Consider the following 22,533-nt stretch of genomic DNA (forward strand, 5'->3'; position numbering starts at 1 on the left):
TCCTGTACTTTGCTTATTTTAAATTTGTCTTGTTGTATGAAACTTTGAGCTGTGCATAATTGGTGTCAGTGTCATCTTTGTGTCCTTGTCATGTATTTCTGTACTTTGTGTTTGGCTATTATTTTTTATCTCTGGAATGTGACCATGTGTCATAGGCCTACGGATCAATAAAGCCTTTGGTAATTCTTGGTTAATCAAGCATCCCTTAATACTCATGCTACTGTGCCAATTAGTCCCAAAGATGACCAATTTACCCCCCCCCCCCCCGCTTAGGCCCTAAATGGCTATAATCCCCCTTTAAATCCATCGGAAATACCCTAAACCGACCTATTCATAAACGCCTCCCCCAGGCCTCTACAAATCCAAAATGAATAGATATGTGGTGGGATATGGTAATGGCCAAAGCAAAAAAGGTTGGCATTCGGAATTGAATTGGAATTGAATAAGAACATGAAGCGCCACCCCTGGGGCCTAACGGTATTACGCTAAACTAGAGACATCATCCGCACTGGCTTTTGAGACCCAATTGGTCCCTGACAATGTAAATTGGACATTTGGCCCGGCGGCCCGCGATCGCCGGCGGCCCGGGGGTGATTGTTGTTACAATTTCAACGGGTGCATGTAAATTGGACATTTGGCCCGGCGCCCGGGAGATTGACACACGCTTACACTGTGGCGCCTCAATCGGGAAAACCGGGAAAGTGCGTGTTCAAAAGTCATAACCATAGTGCGAGTGGCGGTGTTTCTTTGTGTGTTCCGTGTCTTGCAATAAACCACCTTTTTTGTTGTCATATTAGGAAGAAAATATAAACATGATCATCAGCAATTTGTTAGATATATTTCTGCCCACTATTTACTTTCAAACCGGCTGTGAAAGGTGTTATTTCGTGCATGTAATGATGTCTGCACTGTAGAGTGTAGTGTACTCACTGTATTACTTACTAAGTACTAAGTAGACTACGTGGATGCATGGAGGTATATATCTCCATGGTGGATGGCATTGAAATACTCCAAGACATGGCCGTTGTTTCAGTATCACTTTGGTGGGGTAGGATCTAGATCAAACCATGGAATGGCACCAACAAACTGTATTATTCATCTTTCAGGTTGTTCAATGAGCTGTGAGTTGTCAATAAAACGTGTGTGCCAGGATGACCACTAAACGTGAAATGCAGCAGACTGGTCAGTTCCATCAAGCTATGATGATGAATGAGGAAGCCATGCTTATGAACCAGGTACTGCAAACATCTTTTTTTGAAATTTTGGCCGCTCCTGAAGTTTGGACAAGAACCCAAGAGCCAATTTCAAAGGGCACAAGATATAAAACCATTCATCTTTTTTATTTTTACCAGGCCTTAAGTGCTGCAGCAAACAGTGAACCTGAAGTGATCGAAGAAGATGATACCCGCTGCATTCTGAAGGAATTATTCGCCGACGTGCAAGACAAGGGGTTCGTTTTGAGCAAGTCTTGGGGAGAGCTGCTCTGTTCACTGTCCAAGTTCCAGGGCAAATTAATGGTAACAGAAAACAGTTATGTAGAGCGCGAAAGGTTAATAAAACAACAGGAGGAAAAGTTAAAACAGCAGACTCAGTCATGGCCAGAAGAAGTCCTGCAGTTAAAGAGCGCTTTGTCACGTAAGGAAAAGACGCTTGTGGCTTGTCAGGCTGAACTCGTTCATGTCAATAAGATGGCGGAACTTGTCGACGTGGAACATAACAGCACAAAAGACATACTGGAGAAGGTTCTACGGGAGAAAAGTGAGGTTGAAGATAAGTGTGCACAATATGAAATTGATTTGAACACTATGAGTCAGAAGTTGCAGGCATCGCAAGAAGAGTTGGAGATAAAAGACCAGTTAGTTGCTAAGTTGGAGCAGCAAATGGTCAAGGAGATAGCCGAGAGCATGCAAGAAATAACATCGCTGAAGGGATTGTTAGAGTCACGAGAAGAACTACTGGAAGAGGAGAAAAAAGCTCATGATGAAACAAATATTAAATTAAGACAGGTAAGATGGACACAATTTGGTATAACATGTAGTTAGAAAAATATCATTTGGAACGCTACACAAGTTTGTTGTCCATATATTACCAGATCATTCATAGTTATATCATGCCTCTACTCTAGCATGAATTAATTGGGGACCGACTTTCAGTAAGGTGTTGGCCAATCTTTGGGGCGAATGAAATTTGTATAGGTCTGACATGTCCTACGAGCCATGCATCTCTACCAGTCATATCGTATATGTGCAGACATTCTGCGGCTGGGAACTGATCTCGTCCATTCTTTTTTGCAGTTGCAGATATCTTACCAAGCCATGAGAAGAACTCTAAACAGCTCGCCCCAATATGTACCTCAAATGCCCATGATGCCATACCATGACAATACCCACATGGTGTCGCCCCAACCGAGAGATGAAGTGGCCTACTACCCGACTCCTGGTTCTTCATATACTCAACTTTGGAGGCCTGTCAGCATGAGATCTGGTGGTTCATATTCGGGAGGTCCTCCGGCTAAGGTTCGCCGAGTTGTTACAAGCAGTAGTACCACAGAGGTAAGTCGAATCATATTTGGATTGACAGAACTTTTTTTACCTGTAACTTGCATTGCTGTATCACAGACACATTCGACTGAAATAGAAGAAGAAAGACACCTAAAGTAGTCTTTGGTATCAAGATACATGTAGCCAGTGCTAAACACATCCTTCATCTGTGTGCTACCATCTGTCTGCTACCATGTAGCATTTTGGGTTTTTTGCCTTTAAACTTTGGCCCGAGAGTTGATCAGTCGGAATCCTCAGAGAAAAACTTCTTTCAAATGTAGCTTTTAAGGAGCAGGCCTACTTGTTCCCGTCTTTTTAGAGTGAAGAAGATTTCATCAAAAAGTTGATAATTAACGTTATATTTTTTTCCAACCTATATTTTCTTTTGCTTGTGGAAGTTTGTGGAATTTCTATTCACTTTCATGACTATGCTCTAAATTTTGTTCCGTGTCGCGTTAACAACAATCCATGATGCATAGAGAAATGGGAAGTAACTTCTGGACACCAGATCTACTTTTAAAAAAATCTCGATAAAAATTAAATTTTGATTTATTTTGTGTCTTCCAGATGTTCCATGTTGATGATAGCACTCCCCAGTTTCCTTTGCATCATGGTTTGTTTGATTTTGATTCCTCGGCAAACATTGTTGAACAGCCATCCTCGCCAAGACCGGTTCCTAGACCGGAAGGACGGCATTACTCAATTCCTGAAAAAAGTGTCCCGAGACAAACAGAAAGACGCGTCAGCGTGATTTCTGAGAATAATCGAAGTGAGAACCAGGACAGTGAAGGCTTTGAAAGCGATGTGCCTGAGATCAATGATTTCTGCCAACGGAAGTCAACTGATGGTTATTATGCAACCTCTTCCATTTTGCAAGACGCACGTTCACGTGTTGCAGCTTTCAAGGAACAATTGAAGCAAAAGAGAAATGAAGCATTTGGTATGAACGGTGGTGCTGTTGGCAGCCATATTTTGGGATCTGGAAACAATTCAACTGGTACCCTTCTCAGTAGGCCCCATCCTCGTAAGCAACCTCCAGTTCATGGTGATGATTTCACAGTAGACGTGGATCAACCTAGGGCAACCAGAGGCTCGAAACCGAGTGCGTCAACATCAAAAACACTGGATAGATCACCACCGATTGCCACCAGCAGTTCTAACCAGGTGGTGCCAGACACTGGAACTAAGTCGCCAGTGAAATCATGTAGTGTTGTACTGAGCCGAGTTAAAATTGAAAAGTTATCTCCCAAGAAGTCTGACACCCCTAGCCCACAACGTACTTCACAGCGATCAACCATTATCGGGTCTTTGGGTAAAAAGGTTGTGGGTAGTTCTCCGTCTAGTGGTGAAGTACGGGGAGCTACTATGGTTGTTAATAAAGTATGGAAAGCGACCAAGTGTGCCGTTTGTAGGAAGCCTCTGCCTTCCATGGCGATGTATATCATTCATGCTAAGAAGGAACACCCAGGTGTTGATGTTTTCAAATGTTTGGAATGTAATAAAGTCTTTCCTGATCCTTACGCCCTGAGGCAACATAGCAAGAATAAGCAGTGTCCATCAATATAAAATTGTTAAATTACGAGGAATCTCCATGGCAGTATGTTTTTGGTGTCCTGGAGAGCATCCAAAAATAGGAGATTCTGAAGAGAAATATTCATATTGCATTTGGTTTACTCCTTGAAAGGCATCTTTCATATTTAGATGGCAATATCAAGTTTTTTGAGCTTCTCCAGGATAAATTTTCTCATGTTTTGTGTTTGTATTGCCTGGTCTCCTTCAAGCAGATCATTTAGAGTTTGCCGAGAACTTTTATGTATACATGTACATTTATTACTGAAAATGTTTATACTGGTCTCCAGAACTTATACATTCATATTGCATTTGGTGTTAACTTTATTTTTACTGTTATCAGGCCATGCATTACTGATAGCACCAGTACATAATGCCTTGTGGTAGAACATACCTGGAGTTTGAATTTTTCTTTATTGTCCTTACCCCCAAGATTAGCATGCAATGATATGAAATATTTGATGACGTCACGACAATTTGAATACATGCTGTTCACTCACCCTCCCAGTCTTTCAACATGGTGTTTATTGAGAAAAGCCATGTTAAACCAGTCTCCTGTTAATATTTCTCTCGATAACATAGTAATGCTTAACCCATGATGTACAAAAGTCATATTCAGGTATACAGTGTACACTTTATCTTGCTCTCATTCTGTCTCATCATGCCAATGATAATAAGAACATTATTTTCTTAGAGGCTTGTTCCTTTTATTTTTTTCTGGTGCATGGGCAATATCAGAGGTATAGACAATATTCACGGTTCGCACACATCCGGGCTTCTGCACACAGAGCCTTTGCCAAAAAGGTTCCTTAATGACATCATTGACAACTTATATTAAAAGTCGGTATGGAAAGGTGACATCCAACATGTCTGTCTACCTAAAATATTGGTATGATAATTCATGGGTGATGTGACATCAATTTGGGGCGAGGGCGAGTGTGACGACTGCTTGCATGTGTGCAGATCATGTCTGAATTTGTCAGTTTGAATTTTGTCTATTACAGTCTGTGAGGTTTTGGTAAAAGTTTATCATATCTTACATTGTACTTCATAGGAAGATGATGAAGACACACATTCCACTGCCCCTGATAGTCGCGATGAAGGCACCTGTAGTAATGCAGTAAAACTAACACCAGTTGGTGTTAAGAATGAGACGAACACTGGATTTGATGAGGATGAAAGTTCAAACAGTGGAGATGATGCACACCAACCTTCAACAAAACGATTATCGGAAAGAGGACCAAAACGATTTTCACCTGATACACAAACGAGCAAAAAGAAACGCGGACCTAAGCCGGGATGGAAAGGGGTTGGTAAGAAAAACGTGCACAAAAAGCCTGGGCCAAAACCTAAGAAATCCACTGATGTGGACAAAAAGACCATTCATGTTCACAAAAAACCTGGTCCAAAACCTGGCTATAAAAAGAACTTGTATGCTGGTAAAGGGAATACGTCGAGTAAGCCTGTAGAGTGTGGTAAATGCCATAAAATGCAACCTAGTATCACTGCTTTACAGATTCACATGAACAAGAAACATCCATCTCAACGCCCATACAAGTGTGTTAAATGTGGTCATAGAATGAAATTGTATTACCAGATGAAGACCCATGAGAAAAACTGTGAAGGATGAAGTTGTATTTCTGCTAAGGAGATTTTCTTGCTTAGTGATTTGATGATTTTTTCCCCAGATGGGTGGAAAGTACACCCTCCATCACTCCTGGCTATGCCCAGTCTTATTTCCGTAGTTATCTTAAACATGGCATTGTCATCAGTTGGTGGTGGCCCTGATCACTCGTTGCTATAAAATACAATGTTAGCTTTATATGCTTTTTATTTCAAAAGGTAGATTATTCATCACAGGGATTGGTTCCTCAACCCTCAATGCATGTGATTGTTATATTGTGTTGCTGATATTGTCTTGTCAGTACCTTGATGTCATGTCATTGATTGTAACAAAGCTTCACTATCATTAAATAGAATCATAATAAAGTGCTTTTTCTGGGTTTCTCATTCACAAACATCATTGGAGGCTCCATCTCAACAGTCCAGAGTCAGAAAGTTCAGTAAAGAAGCCTCCCATCCCAACTCCATCTTGAGGTTATGTAGAATGTGACATGCCAGGATAAGGTCGAATAAACTCACAATAAAAGGCCTGACCAACGTTCCAGACGCAGTGGTGTTGGTCTTGTCCCTCCCCATATGGAAGAACAATGAATATGACGACGTCTGGAGTCAAACCAGCCCCAGTAGTAGAATCAAGGGGTTGTGACTTGTCAAGCTCCTCAATGAGACCGCATATATTCTCAATGACAACCAAAAGTCGCCATCCTCACTTGATCTTCAAACTGGTCCTGTGTCTTCCAATGGACCAGTGTGTTCTTGGCTGGACACATGTATATTTACCTCTGCAGTGTATGAGGCCAGAATCTCCCACACGTATATTGGTTGTTCTATCTGCCAGCTCTGGATGTCAATGCATATAGAACTAACAGTACAAAACAACATCCGAAATGGAATTTGAAGCTGCCCCAAAAAGGACACCCACATTATTGGTGGTTGTGTTGAACTCCTCAATGAGACTGATTGAAAGAGAACACATCTTGGTCAGTGCTGGTTGAGACACCAGCAAACGAATTCTTTGATGAAGAAATAGGGAATTTTGTACAACCCTCCTCACTTAAGACAAGTTTTTTTTCTATTGTGGACAACCCTGAATGTGGAAAGGCTGTTCTGCAGTTAAATAGCATATAGTCTGTATGTTTGTCTTCAGTGGTTTCTTTTAAGTCAAGTATGTGTATCTAGACAGTGACATGCAGTATATCTGCTCCGTGAGACAAACAGCATGGTGCAACATGCCAGGATCAAGAAGGGGAGAAGGCTGGCAGTGTATTCGACACCAGTAGTGTGACACAGCTTGCTTTACGAAAAAGCAATTTCCTTCAGCGGAGGGCTATACAGATGGCTGTGACACGACTCAATGGGACTGCAGGATCGATTGGATTTTGGTACCATACTAGTACATTCTTATTGCCAAGCTTGAGTGAGTGAGACACCTTCTCACAGCGAGTCCTACTGAATCATAACAATGACAAACATTTCAAGGGCACAGCACAGGCAGGATAGATCCATACTTGGATGACGGCTCTACGTCCTTGGAGTGTTGACCTCTTTGAGGCAGAGAAGAACAATACACACGTTATTCAATTATTTTATTCAATAGTCTTTCATTGAGCAGTGAATAATACAGTGACAGGTCCATGGCAGTACCCAATAATTCAAATTTGAATTGCTAGGCTTTTGATCGATTCCTCTTACACTGAATAACATATAGTTTTTACAATTTCATAATCTCAGCTTTTTATGAAATTCTACACTGCACTGTTGTTACAATCATGATACAGGATTAGCACAAATGAAACATAATATATCTGAATCAATAAATAGCTGCCATTACCTTAATTAGTCTCTTAAACCATACATGATATCAAAAACAAGCACATATAATCAAACAAGAAGTCTGTAAGATTTCACTTGAACAGCCTACAGGGCTACATGTATAATCATATCTACCAGTAACAACTTAAAATGATCACCTCCTTAAGATTGTTCCATGATTATTTTGCACTGTAACAATAACCTTACAACCTTCCATGTCAATGATTTGGTCAGCAAGAAATCCCAAAGCCTCTGCTAATCTGAATCTTGCTAAGTTTTCAGGAAAGCACAGGCAGTTATTTTTAACTGAATGACAGTTATTGGTATCAAAAAACAAAACAATACAAAACAGCAACAACTTAATATGAAACATTTCGCAATTTTTTAGTACCTTTGGATTTGCACGTGGGTATAATTGTATCACTAGCACATCACCGCTTTCTTTTTCCTGGTATATCCCCAGCCCTACATAATACATAAGAAACACTGGAACATAAAGTGTATCAGCACAGTCTGATTGAGCTCCCTGAATTATCAAATTCTATTTTGACATCGGAACATACATGACAGATTTGACTAGGTTTGAAATGTCACACAGTAGTGGAAGCATTTTTACATATTTTTGACTCAACAAATGCATTTGATATTGTTGTACTGCGAAAGCATCAGACTGCAAATCCCGTAACTAATTTGCAAAGATATCCCCCATTGGTATCCAGATGTTCTTAGCCTGGATTGACTGATACAAGAACTCTTCACTTTGCCCCTGCTCCCGGTCTGCCCAGTCGCGTGGTTCCCCGTAATTTACCCATGTTCTCTTGACACTGTCTGCGGAGGCATGCTCGACGAACTTAGATCCCTCTGCTGAGCCAAAGTACCACATTGCCTGAATGTTTTGATGCTCGGTGAGGTATTTCGTCAAGTGGTCACGGTTTCCAGTGATGATGTTGACAACACCTCCAGGGACATCTGAGGTCTCAAATACCTGCAATGTAAGCACAGAAAATTATCGGTTTAGCTTTTTTTAGAATATATATGTATTCCTGTACAGGCAATGACGATCTTATTAATTCAATGTTGATGGGAAATCTGAATCTTCCACCACTCTTACCTGGTATAGATCAACAGCTGACAATGGGTATTTGTCGCTAGGTATGATGACCACGGTATTTCCTCTGATGATGGCAGGAGCAAGCAGTGACACAAATCCAAGCAGTGGGCATTCATCTGGACAGGCTATACCAATCACTCCCATTGGTTCATGTACCTTGGCTGTGAATCCATACAGCGTGGTTTCCTGAAATAGGTACCGGTAATACAAAGTCAATAAATTAGCTTTGATTCCCTCTTTTACTAGACCACTCCCTATATTTAGTAACAGGCAAATCTCATTATGCCAGGTTTATAAAGAGTTCATGTCACTCTTCACTTGTCATTCTTGACATGAAGAACAATCAAGTCATTTTATTGCAGCATCAAATAACAATGATGGCCACATAAAGTAGCTTCTAAGCTTAACACCAACAAAATCTGTATCGACCTCACCTGCACAGTTCCTCCATACTTGTCAGCGTAAGCACCCCAATGGAACAGCCTCTCGATAGACAGGTCAACCTCCCGCAGAGCATCCTTGATATCCTCTCCTGTCATTGCGCTGATCTGGGCGGCAAATTCCTGGCGACGTATCTCAAGGTTCTCGGCAATGTAGTAGACAATCTGGGCTCTGTTGTGTGCAGCACGTTTGCCCCAGCTATCAGAAAGAAACAAGGAAGGGAAGTTTTAGAAGGGAACGGCTATGAGGTGAGTCATGCAAAGAGGTAGTATCTAGTAGTAATCGAATCCGCAACGGAGCGCAGTTCTAACTAAAACCTGATGTTCATCACAGAAGTGGGAACACTTGTGAGAAGTGAGATAAGACCTAAGGAAGATTTCTTTGCGGGAACAATACTCACCCAGGAGCAGCCCCCTTTGCAGCCTCCACAGCGTTCCTTATATCTTTTCTGTTGCCATCGGATATGTGACCTATGACCTTGCCGGAGGAAGAAACAACCGCACTCGAGTACATCCCATCTGGACGTTTCTGGCCACCGCCATAATATAGCTTGTAAGTACGATCAATGCTGAAGTTAAGAAAAAATAATGTAGCAACTATTTCTTTGTTCATGCAAAGGAATAGAGTGAGAGCTCCGACATGTACATGTAGCTTTAGCAATGGGGGAGAAATTTCTCTCAAACAATGAAAATCACACTTACGCTGGAGCAGTACCATCAACTAGGCCATTTTGAACATTAGTGTTGGGTATCCCAGGGACATGCGAGCCAAACATCTTGACATTGTAGTCAGTTACATTGGGGTAGACACGGTTGTAGAAAGCAGGTTTGGCATACTCAAACAAGCCCTGGAAGAGATATAAAGAGAGAATGAGACGGGTCTCAAATTGAGGCTTGAAATGCAAGTACAAACTACTGCACTGGACTCCATTACATGCAACATTCATGTAATTGGCCAAATGAACTTGAAACATTTTTTTATCAGTATTGTCATTTGCATGACCACCATCATTAGCATTCCTACCTCTTTTCCTCCATCTCTTCCAAATCCACTCTGTTTGTATCCACCAAATCCACTCGCAGCATCGAAAAGATTGTGGCTGTTCACCCACACAGTGCCAGCCTTGATTTGATTTGCTACCTCCAGCCCCAGGCTGATCTGCTCAGTCCAAACACTGGCTCCGAGACCATACAAGGTATTGTTGGCAAGAGCTATGGCTTCTTTGGCTGTTCTGAATGGAAGTGCCACAAGCACAGGTCCAAAGATCTGAAACAAGTATGATATCAATGAAGTAGGGTCAAGACAACATTTTAGCTTAAGTTCTGGAGACCATCATGAGAGAACACTTTTCAACTTGTCAAACTGATTCCACACGTTGTATTCAATGCCAAAGGCATATTTCATGACGTAAAAGTTACCATATTTATAATACACATATTCAACATTGACATAATTTGAGTCAACTTGAACTACTTTCAAGGAATCTCAGCGTAAAGAATCCTCTCACCTCTTCCATCACAACCTTCGAGGAGGTCTGAACCTTCGTGATAAGAGTCGGAGGGTAATAGAGACCATGCTCTGGCACACCATCACACGCTTGGAACACCTCGGCACCTTCCTTCCTAGCCTCTTCAACATAGTTGGTTATCGTTTTCTTCTGGCTGGCATCAACCAAAGCACCCATGTCTATTGTCTTGTCAAGACTGTGACCCAGTCGAAGGTGCTTCATCCTCTGCTTGATTTTCTCGATGAGCTTATCGGCAATTGATTCTTGCATGAGGAGACGGGAACCTGCTGAGCACACCTGTTAAGGAAAATATGACTTGGCATTTACTATGTGATATCATGTACTGTTTCAAAGGTTTCTGCATTTGGAGATTCCGCTGTTTCACAAAATGGCCGAAATTTTAATTGACATACCTGGCCTTGATTGAACCAGATGGCATCCACAGCTCCTTCTACAGCACTGTCCAGGTCTGCATTCTCAAACACCACGAATGGTGACTTGCCGCCAAGCTCTAGTGATATTTTCTTGCCAGTTCCAGCAGTGGCTCTCCTTAACATCTTTCCAACCTGAAATGAAACAATGTGTTTGCAATAAAAGGAGCCTTGAAGGACTACAGGCAGGAGCTAGAGGGCCAAATTGATAGTCTTCAGGTGACTAGTTTCAATGAACTGTGAGATAGACCCCTATCGGCTCTAGATTCCTAATTAAACAACGGTAAATGCATTTATACCCTAATGGTCGCATTTATCATGTCAATTGGTATAGTTTCTAATTGACACTCCTTAGGGAAAACTACATACATTTAGACACAAAGCATATCACCATAAAGTTGATTAAGATTGATTCCTTACCTCTGTTGAACCAGTAAACGCAACCTTATCCACATCCTTGTGCATAGCAAGATGGGTACCAAATGCACTTTGTCCAGTGATAACATTGAAGACACCTGGTGGTAGCCCAGCTTCCGTGCAAATTTCGGCCAGAAGGAGTGCAGTAAGACGAGTATAGGTGGCAGGTTTGAGGACAACCGTGTTTCCCATTGCGAGTGCTGGGGCTATTTTCCAGGTGAGCAACATGAGAGGGAAGTTCCAGGGAACAACAGCACCAACAACACCTGTAATTCAAGGATTTGATTATGATAAGCCGACTCTACTTGTAGGCTGAGGGTAAAATGCAAGGGTAAGAGAGACAACCCAGCCAGGGGACCGGAGAATGCAACTTGTTGGAATTCACGCCATATCAGCTAAAGAAGAAACAGGTATGTTTCTAGAGACAGTCCCACATGAAGTATCAGTTTTCTTACCAATAGGTTTCCATCCCCTCATTTCAGTGTCCATCAACTGAGCCCATCCAGCATAGTGATAGAAATGCCGTGCAACAATAGCTACATCAGCATCTCGTGTTTCTCTGATTGGCTTCCCATTATCAAGAGCCTCCATAACAGCCAACAGACGATGGTGTTTCTGCACATGCCTTGCAATGCTGCAAAATAAGCAGCAAAAAGTCAGCAAAAGATACATTTCCTAAAAAGTAGCTGAAACCCCTATTAGTGTCTTTGTGTAACTTTATCCGACTGAACTGGCTCCAGCCTATAGTTTTTTAAATCAATCAATCTTACCTGTAAAGATAACGGGCTCTGATATGAGGTGAAGTCGTGCTCCAGGTCTTGAGAGCAGTCTTAGCAGAAGTGACAGCGAAGTCAATGTCGGCCTCATCACCTTGGACAGTACTGGCAAGTACCTCTCCTGAAAATTATGATTGATTTGCTCTAGAAATCATAAAATTGTACAGTAGCGTAAGAGTACCTGTAGCTGGTGCCTTGATTTCAGACTTATTCCTTCTTTTCGTTCAACATCATAAAATTTTTCCCAAGGTGAGGTAAGGGTGTGATTGCATGAACACTACACAATGTAAGAATATCTGTAGTGCATGCCTCATAATGTGAGTGTTCCTTACTTAACCCAATGTGGGAGCAAGTGTGCGGGGATACTACAGGCACAGGTACGTTGTAAGTCTAATAAGAATACCTGTCGCTGGTGCCTTGGTCTCGTACGTCTTCCTTCCTTCTGGGTTCACAAACTTCCCATTTATGAAATGGCCAATCTTCCGCCCATGTGATTCAAGCCAGTTCTGCCAGAAAAAAAGCATCCTCTGTCATTTCAAAAACAAAAGGTCTACCCAGCGAAAGGGGTTTTAACAATTTAAGTAGGCCCTAGCCAGGCCTACAGTCCCCTCGACCACTGACGCCAATCGGCCTGCACAACAGAGCCAGCACCTCCATGTCTGCGCAGAGGCTACCGTGAGCCTGCTGCACATAGGTTCAAAGACGTCGTAGTACAGCGTACATGGGTTAGACTATTCGTAAGAGCCAATCTAACGTATACTGAAATTAGCGCCACCTCGTGACAATTTAAAGAACTGCATTTTTGGCATTCACGCCGGTATATTTCTTGTTGATCGAAGAGTTTAGAGGGTTAACATCGATTTCTAGAGTGGTGCCAAACTGGATGGACATTCCCTCCTTACCTTGGCAGCATCGGCAGCTTCGGGGGCAGGGCCATAAGACATGTTATCGAAGATTTCGGCGACTGAATTTTTCGAAATTTGGGAAGCGGCCATTTTGCCAACTTGGATGCTTGTTGTTGACCAAACACGATAATTACATAAAAACAATTTAGATTTAGATTTTCGGTTTTATATATTTTTCCAAATGATTACTATCATTCAAGCACGACATCATATATTTGCTTGAAATCTTTTTGACATAAAGTGGTTTAAATGAAAAAATCGCTTATTATTACCTCTAGCAAATAACAAGCCACAGAAAAATCCAAGATGGAGAGCCCGGGTTCATTTTTGCAGGGTGGCGACGAAGATTTCTATCAAAAGCTTCTTTTTCAGGCAAATGAAATAAATATTCTTTACATAATTCGAAAAAATGCTTTAACTTCACATATTGTACCCTCGTTCATGCCACTATTTCTTTAACAAGATATGGAAAGCGCAGTTAACTTAAAATAAAGTGTTGGCATGTTGCAATGTTGTTGCATTGTTGGGACTGTATTGTAGTCGAACTGTTCGTCTGTTGTCATGGTCATGGACATGGACATGCATATCACTGTCGACCCAAGTTCCTGCATCACACTCTTGATGGGTTTACATGTAGACCAGTGATTCACAAGATGCCCCAGACATTACAGTGGTGTCAGTAGCATCTAAAAGTAAAACCCATTGTATTTCATTTCAGGCTGCGCAAGAAGAAGGTCAAATCCCGCAGACTCCAGCAGCACCATGTCACAAGGTCACACCAAAGCCAGGGTTCTGTTTGAAGACCAAAAATGAAAAAGGAGAAAAGGTTTTCATCAATGTTTGTGTGGAAGAGTCAGTGAGTGTCAATTGGTTATCAGTTACTGCAAAAACTTATTACTTCAAACTTTGTATAATACATATTTGGTGATTGACTATACTTAGATTTCTGTTTCATTTCACTCTCCCATTGGACAGTTATCATCAACTTACACAGTCGCTTATTGTAATCTATTTCACTTTCAGCTGCCGATTCCTAAAGACATTACAGATACAGAACTGGTCAAGATTTTGGACTCACCTGATCCATCTTCTTATAGAGTTCCTATGAGTCTTGGTGAGCCTCATGCTGAGGTGGATAAAAGTAAGTATGATTTACTGACTCAGGTCTTTCTCAGCTCAGGAATCATTGGGTTGTCTCCTGTTTTGTCGAGGGGGTATTAGCTGACTCCAACTTAAATCATTGTTTGCGAGCACAGAATGGAAGTTATCATGTTGTGGTCAAGGAAAACCAACCTTGTACGTTATTGCCTGCTGTCAGTATGACATTATGTGTTCTTTTAAATCTCCTTTCCAGGTGGTGCTGGTTGCGCCGTGTATGACATTGTTGTCCATCCATCCTTCCTGGGCAAGGTCAAGGCCAGTGAACTATTCATGGGGTTCTTCCTGACAGTTGTACTGGAGGGATTGGAGTATAAATATGAAATGCAGTTAGATAGAAGTAAGTCCCAGGATCGCGGGTGTGGAGCTGTACATTTATTTCTTTTCGGACTCCAGTTTTCAAACCACAACAGAGGTGATGAGTTGCCACATGTGCATGTCATGCTGTGACCAATGGTTACCCAGTTTTATGACACAACCTCATAGAGTATAAGCAGAGGCTTTGGAACATGCATACTCTTTTATAACAATGCTACATGTATTTGATTTTCAGACTGGGTGATTTTAAAGAACAGGCGGTTTATGGGAAACATCCAGCAACAGATGGTACGCAGTGAGGCTAAGCCATGGATCATGGATATGGATGAGTAAGTTCTCTGCCCAGCTATCATCACAACCTTGCGGACAATGTCAGTAGCTTGTCTTGATAACCAAAACAAAGATGATGTCACAACCTATGTATAATTTCCCACTTTCGTTTGTAGTCCTGGGAGTGCACCAGGTATGAACAAGCCTGGGGGACAAGGCAACCCACTGATCAGCGAAGTTACAAGCTGTAAAGAAGATATGAAACCGACCAGGTAGGAACTTCATTCAGTCATCTCTCAAAATGTGTAATAAACACTTCAAGAAAATGAAGATTCCCCAAAGTCATGGGTTAAGTTTAAGAACAGCCAAAATTTGTTGATAATTACGAATGAGGGACAGGGTCTTGTCAGGTAGTGATGCAATATGTAGTATGTAATCATGGAGATTGGTTTTTTCACTCCAACTAATTCAAACACTTTCAGTGCTGCACAGCCAAAGTATACCATTGTTCAAGAGCCAACAGAAGGTCATCCAGAGTTCCTTGTTGCAGAGTTTCAGTTGCAAAAAGTGGTAAGTAAAAGTAAAGCAAAAACCAAGTGGCCAATACATTATTCGATGCAAGGTTTGCACATCTGTTGGAAACAAGGAGTATACAATCATGTAAGCTAGCTTTTGCCTCTTGGGAAAGGAACCATAATGAATACCATCTTTTAGTTTATGAAGATTTCACGAACTTCACTATTTCTTTCAGAAAACTGCTGCTTCCATGAGTCTAGATATCGGCGAGGACAGAATCTTATTGAAGACAAGGAGTAATGCTTATTACTTGGATATCTATTTGCCGTACGATTTAGTGCAAGAAGAATGTGGTGCCCAATTCAACCAGAATACTAAAGTTCTGACAGTGACAATGCCAGTTGTATCGTGCAGCTAAAAGGGGACTGGATTTCCTTGATATAACATTTGTCCTTCGTTGATCCAACCAATTCCCAGCTCAGCAAGTTTACTGTTGTCACAAGATGTCTATTGAAACAGGATAATAGAAATGATACATCCTGCTTTTACTCCAAAGGGCTATGCAAACAAGTGATTTTTGTAACTGCAATGTAGCCAGTTGGAATGCTGGTTAAATTGCCAGAGTCATCCTGTCTTGGCCCCGTTGCTTGTCATAAGAAAATTTGTTGGCGTGGTGCACTTGTAAAAGAAAATGAATGAATTTGTTGACATTTGAGAACAACTTTTATTCAGAGATTCTGTCACGAGAAAAGAATGTACATTATTTTCTACATTTGTAAATAAACAATGTGAATATTAAATTGTGTTATCTTTCCTTGTACTGTGGTAGGCACAGATTGTAGAAAGAGTCATAACAAAAGTCCTTTAACGGTCTCCACTTGACCCAACCATCATTCTGTAGTTCTCCCCTGTTGTTACATTGTCCATAAAAATGTGGGTCGAGAACTAGAAGGTATGTGTCCGAGCTATCGCGACTCACTCCTAGGATTCCTTTGGATGAACTGTCAGTGTCACCACCTGAAAACGAGCAACAAGTTTATGAGGAAGTTTGTTCCAGTGATTGTTTTTTTTTCTTTTGAATTTGACAGATGATGTTACAAAGTGCAAGACTCCCAAACTCTCCTAGGAAGAAGTCTTATTGGCAAAGCTTTCAAAGAGCACTTTCTGTTGGACAAGATTTTTTTCTTTTCACAGAATTGCTCTGTGGGTCAAGAATATTTTTGCCCAGTACAGTACCAAGTAATCTAAAGGATATTGTTGTCAGTTCTTTTAGCACTGCCATGTGAAAGACCTACTCATTTCTTCATTGTACAATCTGACAACCTACCCATCATGACAGGAGCCCCAACTGTTTTGAAATGTTCCACCAGAACATTTATGTGGTCTATTAGCTCTTCCCCGCTTCTGATATGGATTATCTTACATGGAACCTGCAAGAATAACAAGTGAAATTTCAACAGGAAAGAAAAGGAAACTAGAAGTACATTGTAGTAGATGACATAAGATAATAATCAACAGCAGGTGCTCATTCCATCTCAGCACCAACTTAGTCTCAAGTGGCATTTTTAATTTAGAGTAGCGTTATTTTATTGACAACATGTCCACACAAGGCCTTTCTGAAAAGCACTGAAGTAAAAGCATTTATTGGTCTTTAAATCACCCATCATTGCTAATTTGGCCACTATGGTGTATATTAAAAGTAATACTTACATCAAAGAAAAAGTCAACAACCAAGGAAACTTCAAAACTACCAATCCAGTCTTTCGTTCCTATAAAAGATGGCAGTTTATCCTCCATTTCTACAAGAGATTCTTGTATGGTTCCAATAGATGGAATGACCTGCTTGCATGCCTCTCCTTGCCTGAGCTTGATCCAGGAGCAAAGGGTCTGTAACGTCCTGTAACCACAGCCCCAACCCTAAAAAGATAGCAATTATTGATCTGTCTATACTGCCCTCAACAAAGTGCTTTATTTGATAAACATGGGAAACTTTCAAACTTTCTTATTTCTTACCCTGTCATCAAATCCATCACATCCATAGTGACAGTATTGATACTCCTTTGATACAAGCCCTAAGATCTCCCCGGGAACATCAAGACCATGATGCACGTTCTTCAGAAGATTTTCTTCCATTTCGGAGACTAAGGACTTAAACAGCTTCTAAATGTTGAAGGTGGAGGTTGTATGTTATGATGGCAGACCCTGCATGGAAAATGAATACAAAAATATATTTCACTAATTGAAAGGCGTTTCGGGCCTGTCCATTCAACCCGCCACGATAGAGGTGAACGAAGCATCACTTGACACTGTACTGGAATTGAAGATGAGGCCAAAACAACATTGATTGCATCACATATAGTGTATAAAGGCATCAATTAGCCATGCAGACATGACAGACTTCCAGAGCCTCCTTGGATTTGGCACACATCATTCCGTGACCATTCACCCAAAGCTGTCATTTTGGAACACCCTGTAGGCCTTTTGCCACATGTGGTGGTAAAGGAATACACTGTAGATCTTGACCTACTTTTGAATATCTTTAATTTAGGATGGCTTTAAAGGGTTAATACACTTTTGATTGCATTATCGTTTCACATACTTGTCGATAAAAGCTTGCACCACAATTAAGAAATCTAGAAATACCTAAATTCGGCAATCATCTGCAAGTTGCTGATGCAAACCAAATGCAACAAATTGAAATTAGGTCAAAATAGTTCACTAATCCAACCTAAAACCCTGAATCTCAGGATGCTGACATCCAAGATGGCGGCAATTGATCAGTTCCAGTGTCTGAAATTTAATTTCAATTTTGTCACTGTGCGAGTTTGAACTTAATCTCACATAAAGCCATCACACACAATACCCCATTTATACTTCAAAAGCAATAACTGTATCTCGAAAAATTGTGAGTTAAACCGAATTGTTGTCTTTGTAGAGAAATGTAGAGCATTTAATTGAGCACTATTTGTTCAGCGTAGTGACTGTATTGTTGTCATGATGCAATCCGGTGTAAACACATCACTACTAAAATTTACTTCCGGGTTTGGGAGTGCTGACTTGGCTGGTTGCAAGGTTTCCCTTAGGTTGTGCAATTAATTGGTCGCTTATAAAATGATCTAGGATTGCAGTGCAATCAAATTCGGAATGATCAAGCCATAGAGAAGGTAAGATATTTATCAGGGTTGCTGTTTTCTATACAACATAGGCTTACAGGCAGGCCCAGCCTAGGGCTAGGGCAGCTAGGCCTCATACTCTGCCTAGGCCTAGTCTTAAAACTTAAGACGATAAAAGAAAAAAATACTTCAAAGAAGCTTTCTTCCAATATACGTCGATGGTTCATTCGACTATCATAGGCCTACATTTAATTACATAAACCTACTGCCGATTCTCAATGATTCTCCAGATTGTGCAGTGCCCAGTCAGTCATGCAGTGGCTTGGTTTGGTAAGGACTCGAGCCGACTGAATCAAAGTATCAGTAAGGGTTCAAAAACAATGTAAAAGGGTTCAGGCAGAAGAGGGAGCAAGAAGACCTGGAATGCGGAAAGAGGTCTCGAGGGGACCTCTGTGGATTCCTATTTTTTAATCTCTATTTTGATATTACCTTTATTTCAGAAGTAAAACCCTCCTAATTCCACAAAGACACCTTGCTTTAAAACTTCAAAATGCCAAGAGGAATGCGAGGCCGAGGACGGGGAGGGCGTGGCCGCGGCCGCGGTAGGGGTGGTCGTGGAAACTATGGGGCTACCTCCTCTGTCCCAACAACCCCCTCAAATCAGAAGAACGAGGACTTGGACATCAACAAAGATGTCAAAGGTTTTTTCGTTGGGACTGCCAGCCCCGAGCTTCATTATGAGGCCCAGGAAGAGAACAGGTTCCGATACGCTGCAGCTATGTGCCTGATGGATGAACTTGGCATTGAAATGTCACAGAGTAAGTATGGAATCAAAGAATGCATAAAAAGATATGGAAAGTTATCCCAAGTTTTGTATTTTCCAAAGAAGGATAATTTGACAGAGTGACAAGATCAGGGGGGTGGATCACAGATGATAACTTGTGTGGAGCATCCTTCTCCAAAAAAATGTGATACTAAGGGGATTCTTGTTTTTGGCTGACAAAACTTGACAAGCATATGGAGCAAATAGGCCCCTGTATTTTAGTCACGCCCTGCTCGCCCAGAGAGGCAGTTGATGTATTAAAAGGCATCCAACATGAGTTTTAGTAATATTTCTGACTTTTTTGCACCTTATTTCAGATGCCCGAGTGCGAGCTCTGGCTGCAGCCATCGCAAGAAGTGACAAAGAACTCATCAACAGCTTTCTGTCCAACACAGAAAGCTTTGGTTTTGTTGAGGTGCTGAAGGCAATGCAGCTGTTGGATTCCGCTCGACAGATTCGTTTCTATGAGAAGAAGATGAAGCGTCTTCAGATGCAGAGTGGCAAAGTGAAAGCAAAGACTCTTGGAACACTCAAGTCGAATATTGATAACTTGAATGCCAACAAACCTAAGGTAAATGTGAGAAATTTATGACCATTCTAGAAAAACCAGGGATAGGATTTTCATAGCAGTCTTCTGTTTCATAGGAGATTTGACCAGCAACAAAATGTTTCTGAAGTAATTTGTTCGTTTTGGCCCATTGCTCTGGAAACTGTGTCATTTCTAAATGTTTTTATTTCTCAAGAAAATGGTGTCAGTTCAAAATGTTGCTGTCATTGCTCCAATTCTTTCTTCAGAATGGGTCTGCAAGTGGTGCTTCCTGCAAGTACATCAGGGAATGGGCACGCCGCTTGTCAAAAGAGAACCTTGAATTCTTTGCCCTTCACATGCCGACAGAGCCCTGGAAGAAGTTAGCTGACATCGTCCATTTCAATTCCAAGGAAGATTTCCCCAATCTGCCTTGGTTTTTGCCATATTGCTTCGGGGTGCCAGCACCGGAGGACTCCGTTGTTCACAAGTGCAAAGTTCTAAACCAGGAAAATGTCAGTGAGCTTGTCCTAAACGTTGATATCCCATTCAGTCATATCAAGCAATACAAGGATAAACTCACGCCAGAGGCTAAGGTGGCCATTGTAAAAAGTACAAAGAAGCTGGACACAATAATTTGGTAAGTTCACAAAGATTTCTTCAATACCCTCATTGAATAACTCTAACATGATCAACAGTTTACATTGAACCATCATGCTAGTCCTTCAAGAAAATAGTCTTGTCTCTTTGACTCTCGATTTGGAAATTCATCATTAATCTCTCTTCAATTTTCAGGAACTATGAGGACTTGATGTGCCCCCCTGTGGACCAAGTGATTGCCTCCCGTTTAGCTACTGGAGAGTCGATGCAACTTCCCTATGGTAAACTGATGGAGCGTCTTCTAACGATGAAGATGTATCGGGAGACCACATGTGGAGGTAGATATGACGATAGTGGTGAACCGGAACCACCTGTGACGAGTATTGATGAAACGAAGGCTCCCTTCTATAAAGACCTGGTGGCTGTTGCGGAGAAGAAATTGAAAGAACTGAGGTAAATTTTAATGTGATTGTTCTCCTTGTGCATTGCAGCTGTGGTTGTTCATTGTCTGCTGCTGCGGTTGGGTGATGATTAGGTTTTTTGCCTTGTATAGATTACCATCACTCTAAAAAAAGCCTTTACACAAAATGTTACCATTCTCTTCCTCATTATTTCAGTCTGCCCCTTGAGCCACCAATCCTAGTCATCGGGGACATGTCTAGCTCCATGGATGTTGCCATTCGCACTGCGACAATCATATCTAGTCTTCTAACTGCCATCACATCCGCGAAGTTGGTGTTCTTCAATCACACGAATATGGATGCACCAAAGGCACCATCTAATGTTGAGGAGGTAAGTTCAATATTGTTTACCTGTGATTGTGAATGCTTCAATACAGTTTACGTTTGACCAAAAAAGCTTGAGAAAAAAAACGAACTTAATTGAGTTGATTCGTTTCTAAATATTCAAGTTCGGCCCCGAAATGTACCTGGAGGGTCAACTGATGAATTTACTCCAAGTCACTTCTACACACCAACATGTTGTCAAACCCAACATTCAAGATTAATGTCAGAGTAGTTGTATAACAATGACCTACTAGTACAATATTGCTTACAGGTCCTGCAGATGGCAGTTGACATCCAGGCATCTGGCAGCACAGCCCCAGCAGCAAGTCTCTGGCCCATCTATGAGAGCAAGACAGTATACAAGACCATCCTGATGGTCACAGATGAGGAGGAGAACACGGCCTGCCCGAATGGAGACAGATGGACACCACTGTTCAAGAAGTACCATGCTGAGGTCTACCCAGCCAAAATGGTGTTCGTCTCATTCCTGAGTAGTCAGCACTCTTCGGGGTATATGGTGGATGAGATGAGGAGAAGTGGATTCAATCCAATTCAGTTCAAATTGGATGGCAAAAGGCCTGATTTGACTAAGTTGGACACACTATTTGGACTTTTGTCGGCTGATACGAAATCATTCGAAGACCAGCTTGCCAGCAAGTTGAAGGAATTGGAGACTGAAGGACTAATGGAATCCTTCCAAAAACTCTCTGTCAAAAATACGCTGAAGTAATGAATCGGGCTTTTCTACTACAGTATACGTAGATTCATGCACTTGATCAGGAAAGTTTCTTCTCTTGTAACATAGTTCACTTGCAATATTATTTGTTGTTGTAACACTATTTAGATATACACTATCAGTACATAGCGTACAATTTTATTGTTAATTTTTATAGGAAGACTGTTTATTTTTATCTTAAACATGCAGATTAAGTTGTAGAGGTTGTTCTTACCTTTCTCAATGAAGAATGAAATGACTGTGTTAGGGTGTTGTATAACAATGGCACCCTCTTTAACAATTTTCAGGGTACTGGAGATTATATTTGTATTCAGGTTTTTGTTGAAACAATTAATATATCCTGATGAGGAGTTACAATTGCTTGGGTTCTGTAAAAACTTTTGTAAGAAGCAATTTTTCCCGATAACGCAGTTTCGACTGTATACATAAACTGTATGAATAACGCTGTGATAATTTGTATGCTACATAAGTCTACAAGGTCGGTCACTGTTTTATGCAGTGATTCTCAATATTTTGCAACCAAATAAACTTGATATTGCAAACTACTTGACTCTTC

The 22,533-nt window shown here is 41.2% G+C and overlaps 5 protein-coding genes across 12 annotated transcripts; 3 read left to right on the forward strand and 2 right to left on the reverse strand.

Annotated features, from left to right (window-relative positions):
• The first annotated feature begins 648 nt into the window (after positions 1-648).
• On the forward strand, positions 649-6,092 carry LOC135488339 (uncharacterized). 5 transcript variants are annotated; one of them, XM_064772915.1, is made up of 5 exons: positions 649-701; positions 1,107-1,235; positions 1,353-2,006; positions 2,295-2,552; positions 3,108-4,802. In XM_064772915.1, exons 2-5 carry the CDS (start codon positions 1,152-1,154, stop codon positions 4,104-4,106), a joined length of 1,995 nt encoding a protein of 664 aa, XP_064628985.1. In that variant the 5' UTR covers positions 649-701; positions 1,107-1,151; the 3' UTR covers positions 4,107-4,802. The 5 variants fall into 5 exon arrangements, with proteins under 5 accessions (XP_064628985.1, XP_064628984.1, XP_064628982.1 ...); XM_064772914.1 differs by lacking the exon at positions 649-701 and adding an exon at positions 704-749; XM_064772912.1 differs by lacking the exon at positions 649-701 and adding an exon at positions 712-877.
• Positions 6,093-7,352: 1,260 nt separating this feature from the next.
• On the reverse strand, positions 7,353-13,226 carry LOC135487651 (aldehyde dehydrogenase family 16 member A1-like). Its single transcript, XM_064771680.1, has 13 exons — positions 13,130-13,226; positions 12,631-12,733; positions 12,222-12,348; positions 11,907-12,085; positions 11,455-11,717; positions 11,017-11,169; positions 10,604-10,900; positions 10,120-10,362; positions 9,798-9,943; positions 9,497-9,664; positions 9,090-9,294; positions 8,656-8,841; positions 7,353-8,529 (listed from the first exon to the last, which is right to left on the reverse strand). Exons 1-13 carry the CDS (start codon positions 13,220-13,222, stop codon positions 8,230-8,232), a joined length of 2,463 nt encoding a protein of 820 aa, XP_064627750.1. The 5' UTR covers positions 13,223-13,226; the 3' UTR covers positions 7,353-8,229.
• Positions 13,227-13,433: 207 nt separating this feature from the next.
• On the forward strand, positions 13,434-16,184 carry LOC135487987 (PIH1 domain-containing protein 1-like). Its single transcript, XM_064772316.1, has 8 exons — positions 13,434-13,504; positions 13,851-13,988; positions 14,156-14,273; positions 14,487-14,630; positions 14,844-14,937; positions 15,055-15,150; positions 15,361-15,448; positions 15,630-16,184. Exons 1-8 carry the CDS (start codon positions 13,439-13,441, stop codon positions 15,810-15,812), a joined length of 927 nt encoding a protein of 308 aa, XP_064628386.1. The 5' UTR covers positions 13,434-13,438; the 3' UTR covers positions 15,813-16,184.
• LOC135487988 (ufm1-specific protease 1-like) lies at positions 16,112-18,390 on the reverse strand. 4 transcript variants are annotated; one of them, XM_064772321.1, is made up of 5 exons: positions 18,311-18,390; positions 17,408-17,596; positions 17,105-17,311; positions 16,722-16,824; positions 16,112-16,411 (listed from the first exon to the last, which is right to left on the reverse strand). In XM_064772321.1, exons 2-5 carry the CDS (start codon positions 17,525-17,527, stop codon positions 16,200-16,202), a joined length of 642 nt encoding a protein of 213 aa, XP_064628391.1. In that variant the 5' UTR covers positions 17,528-17,596; positions 18,311-18,390; the 3' UTR covers positions 16,112-16,199. The 4 variants fall into 4 exon arrangements, with proteins under 4 accessions (XP_064628391.1, XP_064628390.1, XP_064628388.1 ...); XM_064772320.1 differs by having other exon boundaries at positions 18,123-18,320; XM_064772318.1 differs by having other exon boundaries at positions 18,038-18,320.
• Positions 18,391-18,422: 32 nt separating this feature from the next.
• On the forward strand, positions 18,423-22,516 carry LOC135487986 (uncharacterized). Its single transcript, XM_064772315.1, has 7 exons — positions 18,423-18,558; positions 19,008-19,325; positions 19,648-19,901; positions 20,126-20,496; positions 20,652-20,909; positions 21,074-21,248; positions 21,513-22,516. Exons 2-7 carry the CDS (start codon positions 19,058-19,060, stop codon positions 21,969-21,971), a joined length of 1,785 nt encoding a protein of 594 aa, XP_064628385.1. The 5' UTR covers positions 18,423-18,558; positions 19,008-19,057; the 3' UTR covers positions 21,972-22,516.
• The last annotated feature ends 17 nt before the right edge of the window (positions 22,517-22,533 follow it).

The sequence above is a fragment of the Lineus longissimus genome, chromosome 5 (genome assembly GCF_910592395.1).
Source record: "Lineus longissimus chromosome 5, tnLinLong1.2, whole genome shotgun sequence".
Taxonomy (NCBI): domain Eukaryota; kingdom Metazoa; phylum Nemertea; class Pilidiophora; order Heteronemertea; family Lineidae; genus Lineus; species Lineus longissimus.